Source organism: Pleurodeles waltl, chromosome 6 (genome assembly GCF_031143425.1).
Source record: "Pleurodeles waltl isolate 20211129_DDA chromosome 6, aPleWal1.hap1.20221129, whole genome shotgun sequence".
NCBI lineage: Eukaryota > Metazoa > Chordata > Amphibia > Caudata > Salamandridae > Pleurodeles > Pleurodeles waltl.
This window is the reverse complement of record NC_090445.1, coordinates 1,148,974,923-1,149,000,806: the sequence shown is the minus strand read 5'-3', so window position 1 is coordinate 1,149,000,806 and position 25,884 is coordinate 1,148,974,923. Positions and strand designations below refer to the sequence as shown.

At 49.8% G+C, this 25,884-nt stretch overlaps 1 protein-coding gene across 2 annotated transcripts in view; it reads right to left on the bottom strand.

The window, feature by feature from the left end:
• The window catches only part of SEC31B (SEC31 homolog B, COPII coat complex component), a 1,228,966-nt gene that overhangs the window by 80,062 nt on the left and 1,123,020 nt on the right, over positions 1–25,884 (bottom strand). For both annotated transcript variants that reach the window (XM_069240364.1, XM_069240362.1), the window contains exon 24: positions 24,982–25,101. In XM_069240364.1, the coding sequence (XP_069096465.1) occupies positions 24,982–25,101 (120 nt within the window). The remainder of the gene's footprint in view (positions 1–24,981; positions 25,102–25,884) is intronic.

The following is a 25,884-nucleotide window of genomic DNA, read 5'->3' as shown; positions in this document are numbered from 1 at the left end:
TGCAAAGCCACAGTCTCACAAGTCTCTACAGTGGGTGGGTTGCCCACTGTTACATCCTGGGGAGTGCAAAGCCACGGTCCATCAGGTGGATTACAGAGACCACTGGTCATGGAGGAGGCATGGTGGGCAGAGTGCGTCATGAAGGCCTGCCCGACACAGAACCGGGACTGCCAATGGGCCAGCGGTGCTTGACAGGAAGAGCCCAGCGGAGCGGTGCTTGACAGGAAGGGCCCAGCGGAGCGGTGCTTGACAGGAAGGGCCCAGCGGAGCGGTGCTTGAGACGGCGGTGCCCAGCGGAGCGTTGCATGACAGGAAGGGCCCAGCGGTGCTTGAGACGGCGGTGCCCAGCGGAGCGGTGCTTGAAAGGAAGGGCCCAGCGGAGCGGTGCTTGACAGGACGGCCCCTGTTCAGCGGTGCTACTCACGGCGGGGCCCTGTTCAGCGGTGCTCCTCACGGCGGGGCCCTGTTCAGCAGTGCTTCTCATGGCGGGGCCCTGTTCAGCAGTGCCTGTCTTGGCGGGGCCCTGTTCAGCGGTGCTACTCACTGCGGGGCCCTGTTCAGCGGTGCTTCTCACGGCGGGGCCCTGTTCAGCGGTGCTTCTCACGGCGGGGCCCTGTTCAGCGGTGCTTCTCACGGCGGGGCCCTGTTCAGCGGTGGCTGTCTTGGCGGGCCCCTGTTCAGCGGTGCCTGTCTTGGCGAGCCCCTGTTCAGCGGTGCCTGTCTTGTCGAGCCCCTGTTCAGCGGTGCTACTCACGGCGGGGCCCTGTTCAGCGGTGCTCCTCACGGCGGGGCCCTGTTCAGCGGTGCTCCTCACGGGGGGCCCTGTTCAGCGGTGCTTCTCACGGCGGGGCCCTGTTCAGCAGTGCTTCTCACGGCGGGGCCCTGTTTAGCGGTGCTTCTCACGGCGGGGCCCTGTTCAGCGGTGCCTGTCTTAGCGGGCCCCTGTTCAGCAGTGCCTGTCTTGGCGGGCCCCTGTTCAGCGGTGCCTGTCTTGTGTTTCCAGTGAACCACACCTGGCCAATACTTGCCGCTCAGTCTGCATCGGACCTTTCCGTTGCGGGGCCCTCCTGTGATAGAGTCCTGGGGCCCTGGGTCTCCTCCGATACCCCCGGAATGGGGCTGGTGGGGCCCTCATGGCCAGTTCGGCTGCACCCTGCCTTTTGCTCCTTGCTGCCCTTGCCCTCCTTGGCAGATTGTCCGTGGCCCTTGGCTCCCTTACCCGATGTGGCAGGTGACGGTGCAAGGCTACCCTCCTTGGGGGCAGGCGTATCAGGCCTGTCGCGCCTGCCCTTCAGTTTTTTGCTCCTCTTCCCAGGGGGGGGGCTGGCTGTGCCTTTGCTGCTGGACGATGTCCCAGACCAAGGAAAGGGCGGACTCCAAAAACCAGACACGACGTTCTTGGGAGTTGCTGGGCTGGTGGTGGCTGAGGTGTTTGTGGAACTCTTACGGGATGGAGGGGGTGGGTCAGGTGAGGAAAAGAGGTCAAGTTTAGAAAGGAAAATTTTCTTTGGAGCCATGGGAAGGGTAGCTGGAGTGGGTATGGGAGTGGAGGAAGAGGATGTGGTTGTAGGAGAGTCAAGTGTGCTGTCTTTGGGTGCAGGTGCTGGTGCTGGAGGCTGACGTGAGGTGGATGGCTGTTGTTTGGGTGCCTGCCTACGTTTGTGTGGTTGGGAAGCGGGGGTGACAGACACACTGGGAGAGGACACAGGGGATGTGTACATGGCAGTGGGGGTGGTGACTGCACGTGTGCGGACTGGTCTGGAGGGTGTGCTGGTGATGGGTGCAATGGCTGATGGTGGTGTGCTTGCAGGTGTGTGTGGAGACGTCACAGGGAGGGAGGAGGGAGACGAGGAGGTGGGGGACACAGAGGAGGTAGTGACTGTTGGCATGTCTGCATCTGGATGTTGCTTGGGTGAATGCTTGTGTGTTCTGTGGTGCTTATGTCTGGATGAGCTGCCCTTGGGTGTTGAGGTGTGTGCAGGCTGGTCTGTAGGTGTGGATGGGATAGGCAGAGGAACAGGGGAGTGGGACTGGGTGGAGGGAGTCAGAAGAGGGAGGCTGGAGACAGGGACAATCGTTGCCGTCAGTGCTGAGGCCAGAGCGTTGAACGATCGTTGATGGGCAGCCTGACCCGAATTAAGGCCCTCCAGGTATGCATTGCTTTGATGCACCTCCCTCTCCACACCCTGGATGGCATTCAAAAGGGTAGACTGCACAACAATGATGGTCCTCAGGAGGTCAATGACCTCCACACTGAGGGCAGCAGGGGTGACTGGGGCAGGGCCTGAGGTGCCTGGGGCGAAGGAGATGGCTGGCTTCCTGGCCTTGCGGGCACAGGCCGAAGGCCGAGGGGCTGCTGGGAGGGCGGAGCTGGTGCGCTGGGTGGCGGCTGTACCTGTAGGATCGGTGGGCACGGATGTTGCCGCCACCGCAAGAGAGCTCCCTTCCGAGGACGTGTCGGTGTCGCTGACGTCTCCACGGGTCCCCGTGGTGGAGCCCCCCTCGCCCTCCGTCTCACTGGTCATGTCGGAGTCCGTTGCATGGCCCTCCGGGGCCATGTGAGATGCAGCTCCCTCTTGCACCGATGCCACTTCTCCTCCGCCTGATGATGCTAATGCACACATTCACAGAAAAACAAAGAAAATGGGGGGGGGGGGGGGGGGGGTGGAAAACATAAAGACAAGTTGAGTGCATGCATTGGGGACACCGTTGGCGGAGAGGACAGACACAGAAGCCCCATGCACTACGCTGCGCACTTGGGGTACACTACTCATTCAATGGGACATGCCCTACAAGCCTATGGGCAACAACTGCCCACACAGTATACACTGGTCCATGAATCGCGTTACTTGGCACCCTACAGAGGTGGGGGGCGGGGGCACAGGACCATACCTCACGGACGGGCCTATCCTACAGAAATCGCCTTGGCCTAGGGATACCCACAGCCCTCCTCCCCCACCCAGGCACCTCCACTGCGCGCAAAATAGCTGAATGTGCTGGTACTCACCCCCTTGTGTCTGCTGTGATGTCCTCAAGCGCCCATCTAAATCGGGGTAGGCCACCGCCAGGATCCGGGACATCAGGGGGGTCAAGGTACGACTGGCACCCCTCCTAGGTTGGGAGGCCATCCCCAGCAGAGCCTCGGCGGTCTTCCTGCTCCCGCGGCGGATGTCCTCCCACCTCTTGCGGCAGTGGGTGCCCCTTCTTTTGTGGACCCCCAGGGCCCGGACGTCCTTGGCGATGGCACGCCAAATGTCGATCTTCTGATGGGCCCTGACCTATGTGACATGTACAGGGGGGGAAGAGAAACATCATCACTTTTCTGCATGCTCGATGTGAGTGTGCCCCCCCTCCCCAACTTTGACATGTGGCACATGCTTTCATCTGTCATGCCATGCATTCGTCATTCGCTGCCCTCCCCTCCATCGTACATCCTCCCCACTCAAGCCAGGCATTGGGCACTATGCATTGCCCCCGTGTACTCACCTGTTGGTCTGGAGGCCCGTAGAGTAGCGCATACTGGGGGAGGACCCCGTCCACGAGCTTCTCCAACTCTTCGGAACTGAAGGCGGGGGCCCTTTCCCCAGTCGCAGCAGCCATTGTCACTTCCAGACCGAGGTCACAGCAGCACTTGCAGTATAGGTCCTCCTCTCCTGTGGATGCTCAGGTCTCGTGTGATTAAGCATAGAGAAAATGGCGGTTACGGCCGCGGCGGTGCGTAGCGCGACCGCCGGCGCTCACCGCCATTGGCTCCTGAAACCCATAGGGTTCAATGTCGTCCAATGCGACTTTGCACCGCAGACTGCGACCGCCTACCGCCACGGTGCCACGCTCGCGCAATGACCTCACTTCACATTGTCACACTTCACAGGTCAGGCAGCCACCATTTCAAGGGCCCACATGGCTTAATTCCTACTGCGTCACACATGGCTAGGCCTTGCACCGACAATCATACTAGCCATTCAATCCCGAGAGATTCGTGTACTGTGCATGCTGTGGGCACTTACCTGTGGGTTGCTTGACTCTGTGCTCCATGTTGTCCTTCCTAGGCATCGTCCGCTGGGACTTGCGAGGAGACGGAGGAATCTTCCCGTGTACAGACCGCTGGTGGACCTGTCGACAATGGAAGAAAGACACGTCATACTCACCTACAGACTTAACCGTGCCACTGTACAGGAACTGTGTGCCCAGCTGGAGCCAGACCTGATGTCACCCATCCGCCAACCCACAGGGATTCCGCCTCTAGTGCAGGTGCTGTCAGTACTGCATTTTTTTGCCAGTGGATCATTTCAAACTACAGTGGCCATTTCATCTGGGATGTCTCAGCCTATGTTTTCAAAGGTGTTGTCCAGAGTGTTGTCTGCCCTGATGAAATACATGCGGAGCTACATCATTTTCCCTGAGGTAGGTGACTTGCCTACAGTGAAGGGTGATTTCTATGCCCATGGACACATTCCCAATATCATTGGTGCCATTGATGGTACCCATGTGGCTTTGGTTCCCCCAAAAGACAATGAACAGGTGTACAGGAACCGAAAAAATTATCATTCGATGAATGTCCAGGTGGTCTGTTTGGCTGACCAGTACATCTCCCATTTAAATGCCAAGTTCCCAGAGTCAGTGCATGACGCGTACGTCATGCGAAATAGCAGCATACCTTATGTGATGGAACAGCTACAGAGACAGCGTGTGTGGCTAATTGGTGACTCTGGTTACCCAAACCTGCCTTGGCTATTGACCCCAGTGAGGAATCCCAGGACCAGGGCAGAGGAACGGTACAATGAGGCCCATGGGCGTACTAGGAGGGTGATTGAGCGGACCTTCGGCCTCCTGAAGGCCAGGTTTAGGTGCCTGCATATGACTGGTGGATCCCTAATGTACTCACCAAAGAAGGTGTGTCATATCATTGTGGCCTGCTGCATGCTTCACAAACTGGCTTTGCGACGCCAGGTGCCTTTCCTGCAGGAGGATGGTCCAGATGGTGGTGTTGTGGCAGCTGTGGAGCCTGCGGAGAGTGAAGAGGAGGAAGACGAAGAGGACGACACAGACAACAGGGACAGAGTAATACTGCAGTATTTCCAGTGACACACAGGTAATAATCTACTCCTGCATTGTATTATATCTGTAACTGTAGTGGCTCTCTACTGTCTGACCTTTCACCCCAATGTATGGTAACTTAGTTGTGTATATCACCTCCTATTTCAGTGATCTGATCCCCACGGAGTGCCCTCTGTTTTTTTTTACTAATGGACTACCGCTGTGTGACACTGGTATGTTGTCATCACAATGTAAATAGAAATGTTTTGTTGGTTATATCGAATACATTTGGTTTAAATAAATAGATAGCAGAATCCAGTTGGTTTTTGTGCAATAATTGTGTTTATTGAAGTTTTAAAATAGGTGTATAGTTCAAAAAGGGTGATGGGTGATGGTGGAGGCATGTCCATGGCAGTGTCCAGACTGTCCTTCCTACAGGTCCATTGTCCTTATGCCTGTGGAAGGTGGAGCAGGGGCAGTTCAAGGTTGGACAGGGTGAACAAGTGGGACTGGGGGATGACATCCGGGGGTTTCCGTGCATGGCGGGGGTCTTGACATCCTACTCTGTCTTCTTCCTAGATCTCAGGCCTTTCTTGCGGGGTGGTTCTTGTTCTGCAGGGGGTGGGGTCCGGGTGGGCCGTTGCTGTTGTGTCGGGGCCTCCTGACCACTAGCGCCGGCGGAGGTGGTGGGCTGTTCTTCCTCCATGCTAGTGGCAGGGGCCCTTTGGGGGGCCACATGGTGCCGCAAAGTGGTGACAATCTGGTTGAGAGCCACCACCATTGTACCCATTGCGGAACTGATGCTGCGCAGTTCTTCCCGGAACCCCATATTCTGTTGCTCATGCAGAAGCAGGATCTCCTGCAACCTGGCCAGGACCGTCGCCATCGTCTCTTGGGAGTGGTGGTACGCTCCCATGATGGTGGTGAGGGCCTCTTGGACAGTGGGTTCCCTAGGCCTGTCCTCCCTCTGTCGCACAGCAACCCTCCCAGTTCCTCTTTGTTCCTGGGCCTCTGTCCCCTGGACGGTGTGCCCACTACCAGTGCCCCCAGGTCCCTGTTGTTGTTGGGGTTGTGGGTTACCCTGGGTGCCCTGTACTGGTAGACACACCGCTGCTTGACCTGTCCTGGAGAAAGAAGCATGGGCCCGCTGGGTGGGTGCTGTGCTGGTGTTTCCAGAGGGGGGGTAGGTCTGCTGTGGCCTGTGGCTGCCTGAGGGGAACCGACTGTCCAGAGGTCCCCGATGGTCCGGGCTGGTCATCAGGTTCTAGGTCGACAGAGCTGCTGTCATCACTGGGGGCCTGTTCTGGGGGTGGGATGGACAAATCTGGACCCTCCTGGCCGGTGTGTTGGCGTTTGGGCCCTGCAGGGGTAAAATAGTATGGTTATTGCTTTTGTGTGTGACATGGCGTGCGATTTGTGGGTGCCCTTGTCCCCCAGTGCTGGCAGTCCCATGTGGGAGGAGTTGTGAGGGTGGTTTGAGGGGGGGGATGGGTATGTGCAGTGGTCATGCTTAGGTGATGGGTGTCCATGGTTTGTGTTGGCATTCAGGGGTTGGTGTTGGGTTGGGTGGGTTGTGCTGGTGAGACATTCACAGGGAGGATGTGTGCTGGGGGGTTGGGGGTGAGGGTGGGGGTGTGGGTTGGCATGCTGGTGGTTGGGGGGGATGAAGTAGTTGAGATTAGACTTACCAGAGTCCATTCCTCCGCCTACTCCAGCGAGGCCCGCAGGATGCAGGATGTTAAAGACCTCTTGCTCCCATGCTGTGAATTCGGGTGGAGTGGGTGGGGGTCCGCCACCAGTCTTCCGCACAGCGATGTTGTGTCTTGACACCATCGACCGCACCTTCCCCCGTAGGTCGTTCCAGCGCTTTCGGATGTCTTCCCGATTTCTGGGATGCTGTCCCACAGCGTTGACCCTGTCGACGATCCTTTGCCATAGCTCCGCCTTCCTGGCTATTGTGGTGTGCTGCACCTGTGTGCCGAAGAGCTGAGGCTCTACCCTCATTATTTCCTCCACCATGACCCTGAGTTCTTGGTCTGAGAACCTGGGGTGTCTTTGGGGTGCCATGGGGTGGTGTGGATGAGGTGTGGGGTGGTGATGTTTGTGGTGGTGTGTGGTGTTTTGTGCGTAGATGTGGTGTGGGTGATGATGTTGGGTTCCTGTGTGTGTTGTGCTTTGCGTTCCTTGTGCTCTCTCTCTGTGTATTGCGCCTTGTCTCTGAATTTCGATTTGTGGGGGTTTGTGGGTGATGTGGGTGTGTGTTTTATATAGTGATGGGTGTGTGGGTGTGTTGTTTGTATGTGTATCAGGTGTGTGTATTTCGAATTGTCCAATGTGGCTGTGTTTTGTATGTGTGTGTGTATTTTGACCGCGGCGGTGTGTGCCGCCAATGGAATACCGCGGTTGAAAGACCGCCGCGTGGATTCGTGGGTCGTAATGGCATGGGCGTGTTTGTGTTAGCGTGACGGTGGAGGTTTGGTCATCTCCAGTTTATCGCTGACCGCTGATGAGGCGGGCTTCAGTGGATGTCGGGTTTTTGGCAGTTTGGCACTTGTGGGTCAGAATGACCGTGGCGGTATAATGGCGGTCTTCTGACCGGCGGTGAGAGCCTTTTACCGCCGAGGTCAGAATGACCCCCATAGTCAGGATGTTGATCTGACTGGCCCACTTTCTTCCTACGTCTACTCAGTGCATCCTGAAAAGGAAAAAGAGGGATGTGAATCAGTATAACTGTCAGGAGCTTTTATATTTTCTCTATTTCTGAGATTATATTTCCTTTTGGAGTTCTCCGGGTGTGGAGAGTTTGCTCTCTGACTTCGCCTGTATTTAATTTGCTTTTGTTTATCCCAGCATGTTTTAGAACCCTCCTGTGCTTGTTTGGTACGTTCCTTAGGGGTGGTACTCTGTCATTCAGGCTTTTTCGGCTTGGCTCCCAAACTATCCCCTCCTATACCAGTATAGGTATGGGAAATAATTTTTGGTAGCTGTTTCACCTGTTCCAAGTGTGGAATCTCTCGGAGCCGCTGGTGTATAGCCAACACTATCGCTTCCCCTTTAATGTTACTGACTATTACTGAGGAGACTGTGTCAAAGTTACACATCAATTTCATCCCCAAATCTAGGGTTGGAGCAGCCCTGTGTTCGTTTTGAATGTGTTTCAACACTTCTGGTAAATTGGCAAGTGTAGGGATACCATGTGTGCTAGTCTAAATCACAGCAAAGGCAGAACCCCATGTGGCTTAGCCATCCACTGAGGGAACCATTCTTAGTGGCAAGCACCTTGTGAGAATTATTTTTCCTGTGGTTCCGTATGGAAAAACACAGCTTCCAGCTGATTAGTTTTCTGGACTATTCAGAAGGGGATTTTCTCTCGTTCTGTGGACACTTTGCCCATGATAGAATGTACTGTTTGTGGATTAGTCACAGTAATGGCAAATTGGTATCCAGCAAGTTCTGGTGGAGCTTGACGCGTTGGAGTTGTGTTCAAAGCTCTCATTACAAACTGAACAAGTTGTTTGTATAGTGTTACTAGCTCACTGTAAAGATTGCACTGATCAGCTGCCTGTATTTTTTTTGCACTGGGGTGAGGTGTATATGTGGCAAACATTGGCACGTTGGTCCATCATTACCTAAAGGACCTAGTCTCATGGGTGTATTACATGTGGTAGGGCTCCATCTAACCAGTTCTGATGTTCTTGATAAATAATCGGTATTTCAAGATACTGGTATGCTTGGTACCTCTGCGGTACGTTTGCAATTCTGTGGAATGTGTATGTTCTTGGATCCTCCTCAGCAAAGGTGACCCAAGAATAAAATGTTTCTGTTTGGTAAGCTTCATTAGCTTCTACTATAAATGTGACATCCCCGCCCTCATCTCGTAGGCCAAGTCCTATCAGATGTAGTGTTAATGCATGTCTGACATTCTCTGGAATGTCTATTATGTCTATTATGAAATGGGTAAAGAGATAGAACACCAAATAGGGAGAAAGCACTTTTAAGAGTTCGAGCTTGAACAATCTAGAGCCTAGTTAGGTGCTTCCTGTTCAGCTGAAGAGGATTATCTCAAAGACCACGGACGCCTCCTTATCACGGTACTTAGGGTACCCATTGTGTGTGAGACAGAGATACTCAGGGCATCCGTAAATTAGTGCCAAAACACCATTGTTGGTGGCGTCATGTCGAAGTTGGCTCTAGACAAGACTGCTGGTTCAGGGATGACAGCACTTTTGTTTGTAGGTGACTAGGCCAATCCTACAACAAGTCTCAAATGTCAGCCGAACCCTCCCGGCTCACAAGCAGTACTCACCAAAAACCCAAACAGTAAAGGATATTTCTGGCAGCCTTTATGCATGGACTCGACATCTCAGGGGAGTCATGGTTAAATGGAGCACATGAGCAACAAATCTCAGCCACACACAGGCAATGAAGCAGATGCAGTAAGGTCTTCAATAGGTTTTATTAACAAGACTGCAATAGCTAGCGGTCATGGATTCTGGTAGGAATCCCTCTGTTAACATTGTCTGGGTGAGATGTATTTATGCAGATCTTGTAGGACCCCTGGCACAGGTATGTTCCCAAACAAAGGATAAGAAGGCATGCTTGAGGCAACAATTAAATAAAGAATTCCCTCCAAAAGCACATTATGTTCCTGTCACATATGAGTGGGAAAGGGACATGATGTGAATACCTACGTGTATCACTTGTCCTTGATGCTGATAGTGACGCCTTCACAGAGTGGCACTGATAATATGAAATAAAAACATCTTCCTAACTATAAACATAGCAGCCATCATGGAAGAAATAATTAAATAAATGCGCTAAAACAGAGCAGGCTAGGTAGGTTTAAGGTCACTAGGTGATGGGGGCACAGGCCTGCAACCAGAAGGCTAATCTATCTCCTGGTTCCCAATAAAGCTAAATAGGATCCACTACACCCTGCTGACCTTGACAGCTGGGGTGGTGGGCTCCAAGGACGCAGCCTCGAAGCTTCTGGGGGTTGTGCTGAGGTTGGATTGGCTGAAAATATTGGTATAATAGCCTGACTATCATGGACTCGTTGTTTCGAAGGATAAGACGGAAACTGCACCATGTCCAGAACAGCCACCCTGAAAGTGAGTGTCTGAGAGGGAGTCAGATGTGCCTTTGTCACATTTATACTGAACCCAAGAGAGTTCAGAAGTTCCCCTAGTAGTCTGAAGGTGGGGGACAACAGTCTGGGGCAAGCCTGCATTCAACAGCCAGTCTCCAAAGATGAACTGCACCCGCCATCATCACCTTGGTGAACACCAGAGGAGTGCTGGTAAGGCCAAAGGGAAACATGGTGAACTAAATGTGCTTATGGCCTACAGTGAACAACAGGTAACATCTGTGGGCAGCCAGGACAGGAATGTGGAAGTAAGCGTTTTACAACTCCAAAACTCCAGGGTTAAGGGCAAAGATAACTTGAGCTATTGAGCATATTCAATTTATCCTTCTTGAGGAAGTAGTTGAGAGAGCACAGATATAGGACAGGACTAAGGCCTCAGGCCTTCTTGGGCACCAGAAAGTAGTGGGACTAGCAACCACAACCTACTTCTGGCACACTCACCTTCTCTATGGCTCCCTTGGCCAAGAGAGCCGTCACTTCCTGGCAGAAAAAGGAAAGGTGTTTCTCCACCAGCCTTTTGCGAGTGGGTGGCATAGGTGGAGGGGAGGTCATGAAGGGGAGGGAGTAGCCCCTCCAAACAATTTAAAGAACCCACAGGTCTGAGGTTTCAGACCGTCAATGGGGCAGGTGATGGTGTGTCCTGCCTCCCAATGGGTGCCCATAATGGACCAAAGGCACACTAAAGGGGCTTGAAGGCTGTGGCTGCCACGGGAGTGGTAGACTGGCCCGATCTCTGGCTGCCTAACTTACAAGGTCGGTGGGCACCTGTAGGAGGCTGGCCTGGTTTGTAGTGGGTAACTAAGGAACTTACACCTTATACCAGGTCCAGTTATCCCTTATTAGTAAAAAGGTAGACAGTGTCTAGAAGAAAGGCTCTCTAGGGGTAGTCTGGATGAGGAGCCAAGGCCTAACTACTAGGAGACATGCAAAGCTAATGCAATTCTACTGCAGTCACACAGTACTCACACACATGAAATACTCAGTATTACAAAAATAAAAGTAAATTATTTTGGTTACACAAATGCCAAAAATATCAGCGACTATACTCCCTTAGGAGGTAAGTAATATACAAATTGTTTACACTGCAGAAATAGCTGTAAGGACAGTTAGAAAACAGTGTAAATAGTTAAAATCACATTAGTTAGAAATGGGCCTGGGGGAACACAAACCATATACTAAGAAAGTGGAATGCAAAAGTCGGTTTCCCACCTAGGCAAGTGTAGTGTAAGTAATAGAACCCACCCCAGAGCCCAGGAAAGTAAGAGTAAATCACAGTAACTTTCCTAGAACACACAAGAACATGAGGAAGAAGATATTGCAAGAACCAGAAGAGACTGCACGATACCAACAATGGATTCCTGGACCTGAAGACGTGTGGAAGAAGAGGACCAAGTCCAAGAAGCACTTAAGAGTCCAGGGAGAACAGGATCGTATGCTAACCCCTATGAAGGTGCAAAAGAACAACCACCGGTGAAGAACAACAGTCACTACTGCACCCAAGAAGATGGTTGGTGCAGATGATGTCCGACGCTGGATGGATGATTGCAGTCTGGTTTGCGTCGCTGGATTCTGCCATCAAGCCTTGGCACATGCAAAGCTCGCGGTTAGCGGAAAATGGCGCTGCCTGGGACCAGGAGGGACCCGGTGGACTCTACACAGGAGGAGAGTCAGAGGGGGCTCTCAGCAACTCAGAAGACCATGCAGCACACACAGGAGTCCCACAGCACGGGGACAAAGAAGGTGCAAAAGTAGGCTCACACAGCACTACACAAAGGGATCCCACGCCGCCGGAGAACCACGCAGGAAGCTGTGCATTGCAGGAAGAAGTGCTGGGGCCGGAGCTGCACAGTGAAGTTCATGTAAGGATGGCAACTGCAAAATACGCGGTGCACGGGGGTACTGTCTTGCGTGTGGAGGCAATCTCTTACCTCCACCAAAGTTGGACAGTAGGACGTCAGGACCGTTGAGACCACTTCAGTCCACCACCCGTGATGTTGGATCCATGCACTTCGTCAGGAGAGGGGACCTAAGCCATTAGTCGTCGCGGTAGAGGGGTGCCTGCTAAAGCAGGGGAGTGATTCCTTCACTCCAAGGAAGATGCCTTCATTTTTCTGGTGCAGGCTGAAGACAGGATGCCATCTGAGGATGCATGACTGGGAAACAGTTGCAGTTGCTGGTAGGAGCTGAAGATACAATGTTGCAGAAGTCGTTTTCGCTTTTATATTGCAGTTGTAGAGTTCCTGGAGGGTCCAGATGCAGTTTTTTCGGTAAGAAGGTGAAGTAAAGGATGCAGAGTAGTCCTGCTGTAGTCTTGCAATCCGAATCTAAAGAATCACCCAAGAGAAAGACCCTAAATAGCCCTGAAAGTGGGATTGGTCAGCTAACAGGTAAGCACCTATCAGGGGAGGGCTCTGACATCACCTGCTTGTACTGGACACTCAGATGTTCCCAGAGTGCCCTGCCAACTTGGAATCCAAGATGGCAAAACCCAGGGACCCTCTGGAGGAGCTCTGAGCACCACCCCTGGGGTGGTGATGAACAGGGGAGTGGTCACTCCCCTTTCCTTTGTCCAGTTTCGCACCAGAACAGGGACTGGGGGTCCCTGAACCAATGTACATTGGATTATGCAAGGAGGGCACCATCTGTGCCTGTCAAAGCATTTCCAGATGCTCTGGGGGGGCTACCCCTACCATGCCTGTAACACCTATTTCCAAAGGGAGAGGGTGTAACACCTCTCTCCCAAAGGAAATGCTTTGTTCTGCCTTCCTGGGCTTGAGCTGTTCAAGCAACAGGAGGGCAGAAACCTGTCTTAGAAGTGGCAGCAGTTGGGACAGCCTGGAAAACCTCAGAAGGCTAGAATGGCAATACTGAGGCTCCTCTAAGGAGCCCAGAGAGAGCATGGAATCATACAACCAGTGCTTGCAAAAGCATTGGGGTATGATTCCAACATGTTTGATACCAAACATGCCTATGTTCGGAGTTACTATTATGTAGCTGGACATAGGTAGTGACCTATGTCTAGTACTTGCGTAAAATGGCGTCCCCGCATTCAAGAAGTCCAGGGAAATGGTCCTGGAGGTCTTGGGAGCACCTCTGCTAGTGCAGGGGTGCCCTCACACACAGGTAATCTGCACCCTGCCCTCAGGGCTGAAGGGCCTGCTGTAGGGGTGACATATAAGTGACCTGGTGCAGTGTAAATGGCAGTGAAAGGGTGCATGTACCGTTTCACACAGGCTGCAATGGCAGTCCTGTAGAAGCCTTTGCACGGGTGGCAAAAGAAATGCTGCAGCCCATAAGGATCCCCTGGGGCCCCAATGCCATGGGTACCATTTACTAGGGACTTGTAATGGGGCACCAGTATGCAAATTGTGGGTGAAATACTGTGTTAATAGTAACCAACAAAAACTTTTTAAAGGAGAGAGCATAACTACTGGGGTCCTGATTAGCAGGATCCCAGTAGACAGTCACACACACTGATCAACAGGCCAATAGTGGGGGTAACCAAGCTAGAAAGAGTCTACTTTTCTACAGCCCTGCATCCTCAGGTGCGCAGAGGCTGGAAAGCTTGTGTGCAGTGGTAGCTGGGTGGGTAGAGGCATGACTGGAAGCCCCTTCAGTGGCCACAAAAGGAGTGAAAGGTTGACTGGGGTTGGCAAGGAGCCAGGTTAAAGCCCAAGGATCTGGCTGTAGCCCTACTATCCTTAAAGTACTCTAGCACTGAGTCTCTCCTCTCTCAGAAGAGACAGGAGCCATCAAAGGACATGTCCAAGAGCAACACTTGGACATCCCCTGGAAAGCCAGTCGTCCTTAGCCAGGCGCGGTGTTGTAAGGCCACCAACAATGAAACTGCTCTGTCCAACGAGTTGGTTGTGTCCAGACCACATCGGATCATGAACCTGAATTAATCTCTCCCATCAGCAACAGCTTGTGAGAGTACAGCCTGGTCTCCCTCTGGGCAGCACCTGTGCAACCATATCCCACACTGAGTGAGAGTGGCAGCCCTAAAGGCGCACAGTGTTCACAGACCATAGTGCCAGGCTGGTGGAAGAAAACATTTTCTTTCCTAAGCTGTCCAGTCACTTGGATTCTCTGCCCGGTGGGGAGGTAGGGAATACATCAGGATTTACAGGGGAGATTAAGACTTGGACCACAAAGCTCTCTTGGGTAGGTTATTGGTTGAGGATTCTGGGGTCCCCTGGGGTGGGGTGGTGGCAGCGGGCACTCGTCATGGTCACAAGAACCTCTTTGCAGGGTTTGGACCAAGACCCTAGAAGGAGGTCGTTGAGGGCTTTGTTAAATGTGAGAAGAATTTCTGAAGGGGTCTCTCCTGGCTGAATCACCTCTATCAAAATGTTAGTCTTCACTGCCACTGAGGGAAGCTGAAGATCAAGAACCCTCAGCAGCCGTTCTCAACCCCACTGCAAATGATTCTCTCTCCTCCGTAGCCAGAGTATAAGGAGAGACCATGCCAGTATTTGGAGGAGTAACCAGTCCGCTGGCATCCGCCGGATCCTCACACTAGTCAAAGTTGGGGTCTAGGGTCTAGTATTCTTCAGGGTCCAGCGATCCCTCCCACTTCTCCATGAGTCCAAGTCAAGCCAATAGTATTAGGGCTCAGGATCCGACCTGGGAGGAATGGCTCTAGACGGCATTGGGCGACATCCGTTCGGCTCTGTGTCGCATTAGAATGGAGATGGCACCACCGAGGGGCACCTGCATCGGGTTCGGCACCGAGGAAGGTCCAAGTGGTCTAATCAGCGCTACTCTGGATTCATCAGTGGATCTAAGGGGTCAAATGGCAACGGTGCAGGAATTGCCAAATATGAGGTGATGCTCCATTCATCATGTCAAATGACTTCAACGGATGTGGTGAAGTTGAAGACCTCTTCAATTTCTTGCTCTTCTTCTTGCAGTGGGACTAACCCGAGTGGCCCGATGACTTTGAATACGATGAAGATCTTGGACTCTGCAACTGATTCTGGGGCATTCCTCTCAACCGAGACGGTCTCAGAGTCGCATGTTGAGCCGCCAGGAGCTTCAGAGACCGCTCGGTCCAGGCCTGCTTGTTCGTGGCACAGCAGTCACCGCAGGTCTTAACATCTTGGTCGTGCTTGAGGCACCAAAGGCAAAGTTTGGGTCCGTCACTGACATCAGCCGGTGACAGGCGCTGTAGGGGTTTGAAGCCGGCTTTCCTAGATTATATTCCTGCCACACCAGCAGAATAACTCTCAAAAAAGCAAACAATTGAAAAAAAACTAAGACATTCGCGCTAACTGGCACAGAAAGAAAATAAATTATGCCAACGTGGTGTGGCTCCTATTTAGGCACTACGCATGCCACTTGCGATGCCGCTGATGCTACATGGAGCTGATTTATGCCACCTACCAGAACGCAGGGGTACTGCTCATGAAACAATTTCCGATCCAGTCTGGGGAAAATTCAAAGGTAAGGAATATGCGACTGGAAATCTCTATCAGATTAGCACGACAGGGATCACGAGGCGAGCTCACAGACAGACTAGAGGAGAGAAGATGGTCATACTCAAGTGCAGATTGAGGTTTCACGTTCCACAGGACAAATGCAAGGTTATATAAAATCTTTCAGTTTCAGAATGAATAAATTAGGTTAAATTTATCAGAGTGCACAAATACCCAGAGGCGTCAAGGCGCTAAAGACATGGCAGGTCAGATGAAAAAAATAGATATATTGGCGAAGGGTTCTTAGTTCTATATCTAAAGAGTTACAGACCTGTTGTAGAAGAGAGTTCTATAACTTGGCCGTAGTCACTGAGAAGGCTCTTCTTCCCCATCTTGCTTTCCGATATTTGGGGGCAACTACCAGGTTTCAGTTTGCGGAATGAAATTGTCTGGTAGGGACATACCACTTGATTAAGACTGATTTGATTATGCCTGTAGGAAAATGGCACTGTTGGCACGGTTGCCACACCACTTTTTACCTAGTGTTGATGCAAACGTTGATTCAAAGTGTGCTGGGAACCTGCTAACCAGGCCCCAGCACCAGTGTTCTTTCCCAAAAACTGTTCCATTGTTCCCACAATTGGCACAGCCCTGGCACACAGTTAAGTCCCTTATAAAAGGTACCCATGGTACCAAGGGCCCTGTGGCCAGGGAAGGTCCCCAAGGGCTGCAGCATGTATTATGCCACCCTGGGGACCCGTCACTCAGCCCATGCACACTGCCTTGCAGCTTGTGTGTGCTAGTGGGGAGAAAAAGGCAAAGTCGACATGGCACCCCTCTCAGGGTGCCATACCCACAAACCACTGCCTGTGGCACAGGTAAGTCACCCCTCTAGCAGGCATTACAGCCCTAAGGTATGGTGCACTATACCACAGGCGAGGCCATAGCTGCATGAGCAATAAGCCCCTACAATGTCTATGCCAATTCTTAGGCATTGTAAGTGCAGGGTAGCCATATTGAGTATATGGTCTGGGAGTTTGTCATTATGAACTCCACAGCACCATAATGGCTACACTGAATACTGGGAAGTTTGGTATCAAACGTCTCAGCACAATAAACCCACACTGATGCCAGTGTGGGATTTATTGAAAAATGCACACAGAGTGCATCCTATAGATGCCGCCTGTATGTGAGCCAACTTGGTAGTGTAGGACTGACCGGTCTGTGCCAGCCTGCGACTTCCAGACGAGTTTCTGACCATATGAGGTGAGTGCCTTTGTGCACTGTATGGTCAGAAACAAAGCCTGCCCTGGGTGGAGGTGCTTCACAGCTCCCCCTGCAGGAACTGTAACACGTGGTGGTGCGCCTCAAAGGCTCAAGCCTCGAGTTACAGTGCCCCAGGGCACTCCAGCTAGTGGAGATGCCTGCCCCCCGGACAAAGCCCCACTTTTGGCGGCAAGTCCGGCAGGAAAGTTAGGGAAAACAGGGAGGAGTGACCACCTCAGCCGGGATCACCCCTAAGGTGTCCAGAGCTGAGGTGACCCCCCTCCTCCCTGCAGAATCCTCCATCTTTGTTTGGAGGATCAGGGCCAATAGGATTAAGAATGTGCCCCCCCCCCCCCAAAAGGGAGTGGGCACACAGAGGGTGTAGCCACCCTCAGGGACAGTAGCCATTGGCTACTGCCCTCTAACCCCTAAATTTAGTATTTAAGGGCTTCCCTGAACCCACGTTGTCAGATCCTGGTGACCTGACAAGAAAGGAGGACTTCTAAGCTGGAAACCCCAGCTGAGAAGAAGGAAGACGACAACTGCTTCAGAGAACCTGCACCAGCCCAGTGACGCATCCAGCGGGACCAGGAACCTCTGGCAGACTCCAGAGGACTGCCCTGCGACCCAAGAAAGACCAAGACCTCCTGAGGACAGCGGCACTGTCCAGAAAAGAAGAAAAGAAACAGCAACTAAGGACTCCCACCTCACTCCAGAAGCGTGAGTCCTAACCCCTCTGCACCCGACGCCCCCAGCCCATGTCCAGGTGGCCCAACTATCTAGAGGGGATCCCCAGGCAATTGTGATCGAGTGTCCACTGTTGGCTGACCTCTCCACCCCTCCCTGACGATGCCTGTAGAGGGAAAGCCAAGGACCCCCTGACCATGACTGCCCGAGACAAAGTTATCCGACACCTAGAGAAGCACTGCACCCGCAGCCCTAAACTCGAGGAAAACCGACATTCGGTGCAGCAGTGACCAGTAGGTGGCCCTCCGCCCTATCCAGTCAGGGGCTTGCCCGAGGAGCCCCCCTCTACCTTAACTGCAGCGCCAGAATTAACTCTGGGTCCCTCATAGAGTTCCATTTGGAACTCGACGCTCTGTTTCCACCCTGCACCCGGCTGCCCCAGTGCCGCTGAGGGGGTGGCATTGGTGCCTACTTGGGGCCTCCCCAGTGCTCCTCTGAACCCCCCTGGTCTGCCCTCCGCCAACGCGGCTACCTAACTGCAAGCAGACCGGAACCGAAGTACTCCCATCTTAATAGGGGCCCACGTTATCTTGGCTCCTGTTTGACCTCTGCACCTAACCGGCCCGTGTTGCTGGGTGTTTGGGGCTATCTTGAACCCCCAACAGTGGGCTACATAGGCCCCCGAGACTAAACCTGTATGTTTGTTACTTACCTCGAACACTGTACTCTATTTTTTCCCCCAGGAAATGTTGAAAATTGCACTGTGTCCACTTTTAAAATCTCTTTTTGCCATTTTTAAGAAAACTGTGTAAATTGTTGACTCTATTCAAAGTCCTGATTATACCTATGCAAAGTACCTTTCAATTTATGTACTTACCTGTAAATTGAATCTTGTGGTTCTAGAAATAAATTAAGGAAACATATTTTTCTATATAAAATCCTGTTAACCTGGAGTTAAGTCATTGAGTGTGTGTTTCTTCGATTGCTTGTGTATGTACAACAAATGCTTAACACTACCCTCTGATGAGCCTAACTGCTCAACCACACTACCACAAATAGAGCATTAGTATTATCTATTATTGCCTCTGTCAAGCCTCTGGGGAACCCCTGGACTCTGTGTACACTATATCTCATTTTGATATAGTATATACAGAGCCAACTTCCTACAATACCCAAATACAGCAAATTACAATAGTCAAGTCTGGACAAAATGAGAGCCAGAACCACTTGTTTTTGGGCCGATATTGGAATGGATGGAAACACTTTATTGAGGATCCTAATAATGCAGAACAGGTGGAAACTATGTAATTAACCTGCCCATCAAAGGCCAAATTTGTGTCCATGATCAATTCTTGATTTTAGTCAAATCAGAGGGGCTTTGCAGTGATCCAGCGGTCTCTGGCCACCAACTGGTATTCCATATGGATGGCTGACTGCCAAAAATTAGGACCTCTGTCTTGTCTTCATTTAGCTTTAAACAGTTATCTTTCATCCACTTGGCTACCGTCTTCTTACAGTGGTTGAAATTAGCAGATACGGGGCAGTGGCATAAGGAAACTTGAAGGCCCCCCAGCTGCGAAGTCCCTGGAGGGGTCCCCTCCCCTCTGGACCCAGCCAGGGGTCAGCCGCTCATGGAGCTGAGGAGGCCCCTGGAGCTCGGTTCCCACTCCTGCACCGCAGAGGCTGCGGGGGCCTTTGTTACGCCACTGAGGCAGACTCATTGTCTTTTGTAATAGAGACAATTACTTCAGTGTCATCAACGTATGAAAGTGCCTGAAGCCCACATGTCCAAATCAGATTCGCTACTAGGGATACATAAAGACTGAATAACACTTGGCTCTGGGAACATCCCTAGGGAAACCCACATGGCACGGAGAAAGAGTGACTTAAACTGGTTGACTGTCACCATCTGAGACCTATCTGTAAGAAAGGATCTTACCAGCTCTAAAGTGGAACCTTTAATCACTAGATCCTGAAATCGACCTATCAGAATGGACGGAGAGATGTTATCAAAGCCAGCGGCCAAGTCAATAGGATCAGTACCGCAGCCTGTCCTGTGTCAACCATTATTTCCATGCTGTCCACCGCTGCCATCAATGCCGTTTTCATGTTGTGATTGCTCCGAACTCCAAACTGAGAGGCATCTAACATCCTGTGTCTCAATATGGGGCATGAGCTGCACATTTGGATGCTTTTCCAGGATCTTTGCTGGGATAGAGAGCAAAGAGAAGGGTTGATAGTTTTTTTTTTTTTTTTTTTTAAATCAGTGGAATCCAGACCAAGGTTTTGTTAGTTTTTTTTATTTATTTTTTTAGAGGAGGTCTATCCACAGCTTTTTACCATAGATGAGGGTAGCACACTGTACTAATGACCGCTCATAATAGAGGTCAAGCTACAAGACAAATTATATTTAGAGGGCACGGCTTGAAAGGGGACTCTGACTTTATACCATGGAGATATAGCTCCATTTGTTCCACTGGCATAAGAGTAAAGTACATGCAGGTAGTAGAAGGTACCCCTGTTTCATATTGTAGTTCAGGAGCATGAGGCCCAGCTTGTGATTCCAATTGTGACAACATATGTATTTCATCAGAAGGGAGAGTCGAATTCCCAGTAAATATTAAGAATTTTGGTTTGGTAACAGTCTGCTAGTGTATTACAAAACTCCTGGGATTCCTCTCTAATGATAGGCTCCTTTTGGAGCAGATAGACGATTTACAGTCTTAAAGACTTCCCTCATGAACTTGATTGAGTTAATTTTATTTGTGCAATAAATCCCCTTCTGTTCCCTAATTGCTCATTTCTAATTCCTAATCAGGGTTTGGTATATCTCTTTTCCCTGGCTCTCATAATTTTCCATCAGGCTCTTTCTTATGGTCGGCAGGATTGTCTAAGTAGTCTGAGCCATACGTGAAACTGAGAGCTGCTGGTTGCTTCCTGTGCAGTCGGTTATGCCTAAGAGGGATGACCACATCCAGTGCAGAACTGAGCCAGGATGAGAACTCCACTGTGGCCTGTTTCACATCCTCAGGGTGAGTCCTGTTCCTGAGAGCCACTAAGAGAGTTTCTTTTGATAGTCCCTTCCAACTTCTACATTCCCTATTGTTGTCACTTATGTCTTCATGTCTGGCTGGCCAGCAAAATGAGAAGTCCACTGCATAGTAGTCTGACCAACTAACCGTCACTAAGCCTCAGACAGGGGTCAATGGAGAATATACTGTCCATGGTATGCCCTGAGCTAGATGTGGGTGAGTTGACCATCTGAGAGAGACCAAAACAAGCCATTAGGTCCAAAAAGACCCTAGAGTCTTTACACATATAATTTTCCAGATAGAAGTTTAAATCGCTCAGTACATAAACTAAATGGCCTGCCTTTATCTGAAGACAGTCCTGCTATGACATCACATAGGTACTGTGAAGTAGTTCCAAACACGGAAACTGTGCTAAGAGTTTGGTTTATTCATGATGCTAAGTAGCTCTTTTAAAATGTTGGGCAGTGAAGGATCAGGTATCATAAAGTTACATGGGCATAATACAGCGACAAGAGAACAAACTGAACCTACAGGAAAACAAATATGCTGAGACCAAGCAAAATACTAATGTTGCTATGCTCCAAAACAACTGGAAGAGTCCCAGAAAATATCTGGCCAAAAGGTCCCCTATATAGGGAAATACACATTAGCTTGTAAATGTAAGGAGGGTGATAGACTGGGTAGGACTCAAGCATGGGTGCACAAATCTAGTGCTGACGGCACTCGGATGTGGCCCATTAGCTCAAATAAAGGTGAATTCACCTTTTCACCGAGACATTTTAAATATTTTCAGAGAATATTATATAGACAGAATCCAATTGGATGTAGCGGGTCTTAGCACATAACCTAGAACACATACCACTGACATGTCCCGAAGATGGAATGAGGGAATCCACTGATAAAAATAGAAGATATCAAAAATGCCATTATGAGTATCACCAACAATTAAGCCCCGAGAGGAGACAGCCTGACACCACAGTTATCAGTGGTGGTACAATGTGAAGGTGCCCTTTGCCACCTCTAATATTCGCATTGGCCATGGAACCATTAGCCTGCTTTCTCCTGCAGTTTCATTCTGCAAGTAGAATTCAGGCAAGAGACAGAGCCCTGGTAGTATCACTATGAGCAGACAGAACAGTACTCTAAGTCCAGTGACCTGCTCAGAACCTTTCCCCATGATATGGGAAGTCATAATTTAGAGGCCATTTGAGACCGAAAACCTATTAGGGAAAATCTTAGATCCTACCATTGACAGATGCTGCAGTGTCTTAAGCAACAGAATAACCCCAGTGGTGGAGAAGATATATAACTCGAAATTTGTCTGAAATTCTTAGGTGGAATTTTGGCACTTTGCTGTAGGCCCTAAAAACCTAAGTAGGCCATTGGATTTGCCCCCCCCCCCCCCCATGTTGGTTTGCATCTCGATTATTAAAATGACTGTATTACCTACATTTCTGCATTTGCTTGTAAACCTCCACATCTGTATACTAGTCCCTTTTTTCAAGCAACTGAAACAAACACTCACTAAGATAATATGGGCTGGCCAGCAACCTTCAAAACAATGATCAACTCTCACATGTCCCATGTGTGAAGAGGGCTTGCAATCCCAGACTTTTATCTTTACTATCTAGTCACACACAAGCGCATTTTATTAAATACTGGTTTGTCTGCACAGGCACTACCCACACATACAAAGGTAGAATGCCTGCTAATTCAATCCCGATCCTTGCTAACTGTTGGTACACATGGATGATGTAAACAAAGATGGGTTTGATTTGTCGAGCATGGAGGGAATTATCACAACGCCTAGGCTATGCAATGCTTACAATTCTACATTATTGCCAGCAATGGCAAATCCCATCCTCCAACACTTGAGAAAATGGCTGGATGGATATTCAGTGATATTAGCATAGATAAGCCAAACACAGGGAGAAATACACCATGAGCCACTTTCTTTTATCTTCTAAGATCAGCTATTAAGAAAGTGTAACCTGAATATCCTATACCCCCACCGGAAATTACACTTCTCACTAAATACATAACCCTTACTAAGGAGGGCAAGTCTGTTTTGTCCTTGTACTCTGAGGTCATTGGCGGAATGTCAAAACCTCCTATGCGAGGTAGAGCAGAATGGGAAGAACTGGGGAATTAGTTGCTTGATAAAGTTTGATCTTCTACTGTTTGAAGAAAAATTTCCGGATCCAGTCTGACGCCTGGGGCAAATTTGATGGTAAGGAATATGCAACTAGAATTCTTTATCAGTTGTATACAATTAAGTATTACGACTGGGACGCTGACGGTCTACAACAGTACGGCGATTTGCAACATGGTCTTCCTGCTGGCTAAACAGCCAATAGCCATGAACTGGATGCAGGAGAGAACTCCTAAATGTGAACAATGCAGTAAGGATATGGTGTACTGTAGAGGTCAGATGGAAGCATATATTGTCGAGTTTTTCCACACCTATTTGTTACAAAAGGAGTAAATCGATGCTTGAGGGTTGTGGGGGAGATGTACGTTGTGCCAATACTGTTTATATTGGTATTGTGTATGCCATTCCCGCATAATATTTTTTAGATATGATATCACCAAGTACAGCCACATATATCTTGATTATTACACAAAGTCTATGCAAGTAATCACCTCATAATTACTTTTGTTGTTGGTATATCACAGGCACACCGGTGTATCTTCTATGCCAGTATGAGTTCCAGCCTCTGAGCCCACTTGAGGAGCAATAATACCATAGTCAGATTTCTTTCTTCCTGAAGTTAAGAACCATTTGTTCATACGATTATCAGGCTGAAGATTTATGGATGAATGCCTTTCCGCAACACTATGAAAAAGGGCGGGAAGACTAAACCCGAAGAATGATCCCACCCTCTATTTTGCATTAGTAAATGCTAACTTATGTTCAAATGGGAAATATGATTCAATATGGATACGATACATAAAATGTAACTTATTTCCGAAGTACGAGTGGAAGGTTGTATGACAAAACCACGCATGGCAGAACTACGAATTTTGTTGTAAAAAGATGCTTAGTAAAGGTAAATGTGATAACGCCATGCGTGGTTGTGCTATACAATCCCCCCAGATCACCCTGTAAACCCCAAAACCTACCCTGCCTTAAAATCTACCCCATCCTGTCCTAAAAACTACCCCGACCCATTACCCAAAGCCCTAAAACATACCCTGCCCTAAGCCCTGAAAATTACCCTGCCCTGTCCTAAAACCTACCCTGCTCTGTCTTAAAAACTACCCCGACCCGACAAACCCTAAAACCTATCCTGTCCTAAAAACTACCCCACCCTCTCCCAAAAACTACCCCAAGTTCCCCGCCCTAAATCCTAAAACATACCCTGTCCTAAAAACGACCCTACCTTGTCCTAAAAACTACCCCTACCCTGAACCATAAAACCTACCCGCCCTGTCCTAATAAATACCTCCCCCACCCCTACACTAAAATCTACTGTGTCCTAAAAATTACCCAGCCCTGTCCTAAAAACTATCCAGACCCCCACAAAGCCTAAAACGTACCCTGTCCTGTCCTGTCCTAAAAACGTATCCTGACCCCCGCCTTAAACCCTAAAAACCTACCCACCCTGTCTTAAAAAAACTACCCAACCCTGTCCTAAAAACTACCCCAACTTCCCACCCTGTCCTTAAAACTACCCCAACCTCTCACCCCCGCCCGAACCCTAAACCCTACTCCATCCTGCTCTAAATCCTACCCAGTCTCCCCCGCCCCTGAACTCTAAAAAAAAAAAATATATATATATACCCTGTCCTAAAAACGAACCCGACCCAGCCCTAAACCCTAAAACCTACTCTTCCCTGTCTTAAAAACAACCCTGGCCCCCCCACCCTAAACCCTAAAACCTACCCTTTCCTAAAAACTACCCCACTATGTCCTAAAAACTATCCTGACTCTCTGCCCCCACCTTGAACCCTAAAACCTGTCCTAAAACGACCTCATCCTGTCCCAAAATCTACCCCGACCCCCTCCTTGAATTTTAAAACCTACCCCTCCTGTATTATAAATCCCCCCCACCCGCCCCAGTCTCACTTACCCAGCTGCCACTACCGGCTATTCCTGCTGTGTGCCTGAACCACGCATATGCATGGTGCCTTAACCATGCATGGTTCAGGCAAGCGTGGTAACACTTGCGTGGTTAAGCTACGTGTTGCTCCGGCCCAGTAGGAAAAACAGTTTCCCCAAGTGGAAAGTCAAAGGTCAAAGGACAAAGGTGGGATGTATGGCCTTCAGCAGACTTTTTTTTGTAAAATTTCTTCTGATCATTAATAAATGATTTGAAATAAAATACCTGAAAACACAACAGACAATAGTCTGTTAAGAGAGAACAAATTGCCAAAAGAGCAAATCAGAACTTACAGGATCTGATGCGACCAGGGAACAGCGTTGTACTAGCCCTTCAAAGACACTCTTTAGAATGATGTGTTCTGGTGGCAATGCCTTTTTCTCAATTCTCTCCACTGGCATTTGATTAATTTGCTGTAAAATTAGAACACGTAGGTTAACAAATTATGTACTTTAAAGTATGTGGATAGACAAACGTCAATACAGAAAATAAGTAAACAATATACTCTTGGAGCTCATGACAAATCTAACAATGCTTACACTGTTCTCCCACCTAGCTTGAACTTCATTTTCTTTGTCTCTTACCTTCTCTATAGCCTTCTTTTCCACATATTTGGGGTCTGCCTGGTAGGACAAGCACACTGCTCAAGTCTGGTTCATCACACCCCGCCCTCAAAATAACAAGTTACTTATCTTTGGCAACGCTCTTTCTGGCGGATATTCTGTTTTGCGCAGATTCCTCAATTTCAGGCACCAAATAGGATCCACAGAATTGTTAATAGTTTCTGCTTGCCTCCAAAGTGGCGCCATCTGACACCAAGACAGCCTCGCGCAACCCACGAAGTGGCAGAATGGAGCCGATCCATATTTGCGCACTATACATGCACATGAAAGTCAGTTTCTGTATTGTTCTTTCACTCCATCTGATGTGGCTCATCTCTGACAAATGGCAAGTTACAGAGTGCTGAAAAAAAATACATGGGACCTTTTTAATCAGTGTAAGAGTCCATTACACAGAGTGGGGAAAAGGGAAGGTGGGGAGGAATCTGCGGTTTGGTAAGAGTATCCTCTCATAGAGCATTACTGAAGACAGGTAACTTGTTATACTGATGGATACCCCTAACTACAGATCCCTCACCTTTAGAATGGATATCCAAGCAGTGCCTCCCTAAGGTGGAGTATCTACAAAGTGGCCTC